The sequence below is a fragment of the Orcinus orca genome, chromosome 16 (assembly GCF_937001465.1).
Source record: "Orcinus orca chromosome 16, mOrcOrc1.1, whole genome shotgun sequence".
NCBI classification, from domain to species: domain Eukaryota; kingdom Metazoa; phylum Chordata; class Mammalia; order Artiodactyla; family Delphinidae; genus Orcinus; species Orcinus orca.
The window spans coordinates 78,535,326-78,540,018 of NC_064574.1; the positions used below are offsets into that span (position 1 = coordinate 78,535,326).

Sequence of the window (4,693 nt, forward strand, 5' to 3'; positions counted from 1 at the left end):
AAATGAAGAAACCTTGGGTCCAGTGCTGGCCCTTCCCCTGACTTACTCTGGGACCTTGGGAAGGTTCAACCTTCTGAGGCTCCGTTTTCTCATCTGGATACCTGTGCTGGTCAGTGGTTTAAACAAAATTATGTGTGGAAAGTGTCTGCAAGGGTTACCTGGCACATACCAGGTGCTCACCAGAGGTAACTTCCTTCCCAGAGGCGGCCCTAGGACACGCGTGCACCCACACACACGCCCGAGTGCACACACACACACAAACACACACACCCCCAGCCCAGTACGGAAGAGGGACAGAGAGTGAGACCCGAGGCCGGATCAGACAGGAGAGGCAGATGGGCACACGTTTATGCTACAGGAGCTCCAGGCTCTGGCAGGACTGGCCCAGCCTCGGGGGCCAGGGGCTCAGGGAGCGGGGACTCACACGAGAGCCCCAAGGCCTTCTGGGGCTCAGCCTCCTGGACCTGGGCCAGCTGGGCTGTGTGCTCAAAGGCAGCCTGCAGCAGGTGGGAGGCGAGGCAGGTGGTCCAGGTGACAAAGTAGGCCAGGTGCCAGGAGGTGAGTGCCGCCATGCTCTCCACACCGCAGTGCAGACGCTTCAGCAGTGCCGGTGTCCCCAGCACTACGCGGTTCTCCAGCAGAGCCTGGGAGGGGCAGGTGGATGGGCAGGTGACGGCCAGGAGCTCACACGCTGTACTACCTGCTGCCAGCCTCCGCCCCCGCCCAGCCCAGGCCCAGTGCCCCAGGCCTGCCCTCCCCAGCCTGTCCCACACCCACCCCACCCACCTTCCGGGGCAGCCGGCCCAGGCTGCAGCAGTGGGCTTTCTGGCACAGTCTCCAGGTCGGCAGTAGCACCAGCCCGGCAGCCAGCATCAGGCCGTGCAGATATGACAAGAGCAGGTCTGTCCAGGTGGCCGCAGAGAGGCCCAGCTGCTCCCAGGCACCCAGCCGCTTCAGGGCCAGGCCCGAGGCCCGGGCACAGCCCAGCACGCCTGCCCACACCAGCCTGGGCGCCCGACGCACCAGCCACACAGGGACTTCTATCAGTGTCAGCCCAGCCTGTAGAACCCGACCCACGGGGCAGGCTGAGATCTTGGCGGGTGGGTGGGACCCCTGGGCCTCCTGGGTCAGCCCTGACAGCCAGTGGTTAAAGAGGGTGGTCTTGAGGGGCAGGAAATTGCAGAGGTGGGCCCGGTTCTGGGCCAGCTGCAGGAGGAGGAGACAATCACCACCCGTTGCCACTCACCTGCGGCAGGAGCCCTCCCTGTCCCAAGTTTTATTGTGGGGGTGGGGATGCCAGGCCACCCTGGGCCGTGCCCTCCCCCCTCAATCCCCACCCCCCCAAGAACGATCTTTATTTGTCACTTGGAAGGACTCCATTCTCAGGAGGGAGTTTTAGAGGTGTTTCATATTATATTTGATTTTCTTTCCTTTGGGTTGTTTTTGTTTGTTTTGTGTTTTGCATTTTGTTTTTGTAGCACTAGGCGGCTTGCGGGATCTTAGTTCCCTGACCAGGGATCGAACCCAGGCTGATGGCAGTGAAAGCGCTGAGTCCTAACGACTGGACCACCGAGGAATTCCCTTTCCTTTGGGTTTAAATGGTTATTTACAAACCTCCAGACTGAAGGAGGTTGATTTATTATCATCATAATCATTATATAAGGAATGACGATTGCCCTCAGCCCTCTAATCCTGCAGGATTTGAACCCAGGGCATTTCCTTCTCCCCAGCACCTGGGATTCCTTCTTATCAGTTGCCTCTTGGTGTCATGAGGGCAGCTGGGGACAAAGGCAATGCCATTAGGGGTAGACAGCTGTGAGGCACAGGGACAGTGACAGAATGAATGACTGACCTACTGTGAGGGGTAAGGAGGGGGAACACAAGAAGATGTCCAGATTCCTGTCCTGGGTGACAAGGTAGATGTGATGTCTCCCATCCACTGGGAGAAAGAGTGGGCCTGGATGGGGAAAGAGGCTGGAAATGAGACTCACTGGAGTCCTGGAGCTGAACAGCCCCTCATCAGAGCCCTAAAGCCTCTAGCCCCAAAGCATCGCCAACCCACCAATCCGGACCCCACATGCTCCGGTCCAGAGGACCACCTGGGGCCCTAGGGGACAGTGGTGTGGAAGGCAGTCACCCGGGGTTGGCTGTGTGCCCCACTGTGGGCGGGATCAGCAGAGCCAAGGGGGTGGAGCAATGCTGAGAAAGGAAGGAGGTCCAGGGGTCCAGCTAGGAGGGGAATCAAGATGGAAACAGGAGCTGCACCTCCACCCCTCAGCTCGTGAGGTAGAAACCAGGAAGGAGAGAAACCTGTTATATCCCACATGATCCTATAAGATAGGCTACAGGAGAGGAAACAGAGGCTCAAAGAGGTGGAGCAATTTGCCCCAAGTCACACAGCTAAAGAGTAGAGCAGCTGAGATTCCAATCCAACCATGTCTGTCTCTCTCCTGCCCTGTGTAATCTCCCCTTTCTCTGCCACAGGAGACCCTTTTCTGATAACTCAGCCCACTGAGGAGTTGTGATTTGGAGACGTGACCCCAATGGTCAGCATTTGCATGTTTGAAAAAGACAGATGGGAAGGGCGAAACTTAACCCACAGGAGTGACCCTCTATGGAGAAAATCCTAGCACTGTGGCTTGTGGGTGGGGCTTCTGAGAACTGTCGGATTACTCCGGGAGGGAGGCAGCCACCTTGTTTCACCTGCGGAGTCCAGCAGCTCTGAGGTGGTCCTCACCCCCTGCCCCCCAAACCCCACTTACCAGTGCGGAGAGTCCCCAAAGGCTGGATCTGACCGGAGGGACGGACTCCATGTCTGTCCCTCCTACCCCCCCTCCAGGTGGGAGAGGCAGGGTGACCTCACAGATACTGCAGGGTGGGGGCCAAGTTACCATGGGGACCCAGCTGCCGCAAAAGGCTCTCCTTTACCTGCCTCCCATCCCATTGCTGAACGGAAACTGGGGTATTTGTCTTCCACAACCTGTCGACTTCCTAATTGGAGACTGCTCCCAGGGACATCAACTCCACGAACCTCCCGTCCACCCAGCATGGGCGGCCAAGGCAGCGTATGGGCGCTGTGCCTTCCCACGTCCTTCCAAATCCCGAGCGAGCAAACGCCTGGGATACAGAAATCTTCACCCCCAGGGCCTCAGGTGACAAAATGTTTGGAGGCAGATGGAAGCCTCAGCCACCCAAATCTGAAATCTCCTATCTAACCCCCCCATCCATCCTTCTTGCATTTTGCTAAAGGTTGGTCCCCAGTCACAGAAGCAGAGAAGTGCGGCTGTGACCTTTATTCTACGATGTTAGTGATGTGTCAGTGGGTTCTGAGATTCAGTTAGAGGAGGGCAGGAGAGAGAAAATGTGCCCACAAAAGGTCTCAGAGGATCCTGGAGAGAGGCATTCTCAGAGGGAAAAGGGGCACTTGTCTGAGTGAAACCCCTCAGGGCCACAGGCTGCCTGGAGCATCTCAGAGAGGTTTCTGGAGCCATGGGTCAGGGTCAAAGGCTTAGAAATCTGGGAGAATCCAGAACCTTGATCACAGCGTTTCCTGCATTGTTTTCCTGTCTGGGTCCCAGCAGATGCCCCAAGATGCTGCAAGATGAGGCTCTCACACCTTTTAGAAATTTTTTAAAGACGCCCTCTGGTGGCAGGATCCTGTGAGTGCAGGGCACCGTGAGCAGAGGGCCCCTCTGCCCTGGCACACAGCGCGATTTCAGTCTCGCTACCCTCCTCGGCCAGGACCCTTGTGCAGGATACGACCCGCCCAGCTGTACATGGCAACCTGCCATAATGAGTCCCTGGAAGGTCAAAGACAACCTTTGCCCAGGGCAAGTCCTGTTCACCCATTTGTTTCCTCCCCACGGGGCAACAGCAGGGGCCCAGAGGGTAAAGCGTGCAAAGTCCCTCCACTCTGTCCTCTGCCCTTGCCCCTCCCCTACCCACCCTCTATGTCTCCAACGCTATGTCCCTGAGGGGTCGCTGAGGCTTCAGAAAGGCCACCTTGAGCTAAGTTTTGAAGGATGGGTAGGAGTTTTCCAGAGAAGAAAGTATGAAGGATGGTCCGGGCAGAGGGGACGGCATGATTCCAACAATTCAGTATTACTAGAGCATAAAGTAGGAGGTGGGAGGAGCACGAGGTAGATGGTGAGGTCGGCAAGGACCACATGGGTCATAGAATATTCTATCAAATGATAGGAGCCATGGAAAAGCCAAGGCAGCGAGGCACTGGACATCAATGGGGGCTTTACAACAGTCCCTCCAGCTGCATGAGGAGGCTAGACTAAGGCAGAGAAGGGCTCTTGGGGGGAAAGGGGGAGATCTTATAAGAACCCACAACAACAAGCTCTCCAGGCACGAGATGATGGCAGCCAGGACGGGGGCTGAAGTGGCCAGATGCCAGAAACATGTGGAAGGTGGAACTGACAGAGTTAGAAGCTGTTAAGAATGGTGAAAGGTCCAAGATGGTACCCTACTTGCAAGCTACCAGTCGGCCTGCTGGGGTTTCTTGGATGCTGGTAGAAGGCACAAGACTCATGGGTCAGAGAGGATGGACAATGTATTACAGCACTAGCAGTAACCTGGAGTATAACTATTTTGCTTTGGCTCTTTGAGTCCCAAATCCCACAGGGTGACATGAAAAGGGGCAGATGGTACCTGTACACTGAGTGGGTGAATCACAGAAGAGAAACCC

The 4,693-nt window shown here is 56.4% G+C and overlaps 1 protein-coding gene across 1 annotated transcript; it reads right to left on the reverse strand.

The window, feature by feature from the left end:
* Positions 1 to 332: 332 nt before the first annotated feature.
* Positions 333 to 3,832, reverse strand: TMEM270 (transmembrane protein 270). Its single transcript, XM_004268784.3, has 3 exons — positions 2,763 to 3,832; positions 787 to 1,206; positions 333 to 644 (listed from the first exon to the last, which is right to left on the reverse strand). Exons 1-3 carry the CDS (start codon positions 2,892 to 2,894, stop codon positions 348 to 350), a joined length of 849 nt encoding a protein of 282 aa, XP_004268832.2. The 5' UTR covers positions 2,895 to 3,832; the 3' UTR covers positions 333 to 347.
* Between the last annotated feature and the right edge of the window lie 861 nt (positions 3,833 to 4,693).

Excerpts from the sequence above, each read along its gene's own strand:
- TMEM270 (XM_004268784.3), bottom strand. The coding sequence starts at position 2,894 with ATGGTAACTTGGCCCCCACCCTGCAGTATCTGTGAGGTCACCCTGCCT. Across the intron at positions 1,207-2,762 it reads TTTGGGGACTCTCCGCACTG|CTGGCCCAGAACCGGGCCCA; the intron begins GTAAGTGGGGTT and ends CTCCTCCTGCAG. Across the intron at positions 645-786 it reads TGGGCCGGCTGCCCCGGAAG|GCTCTGCTGGAGAACCGCGT; the intron begins GTGGGTGGGGTG and ends TGCCCCTCCCAG.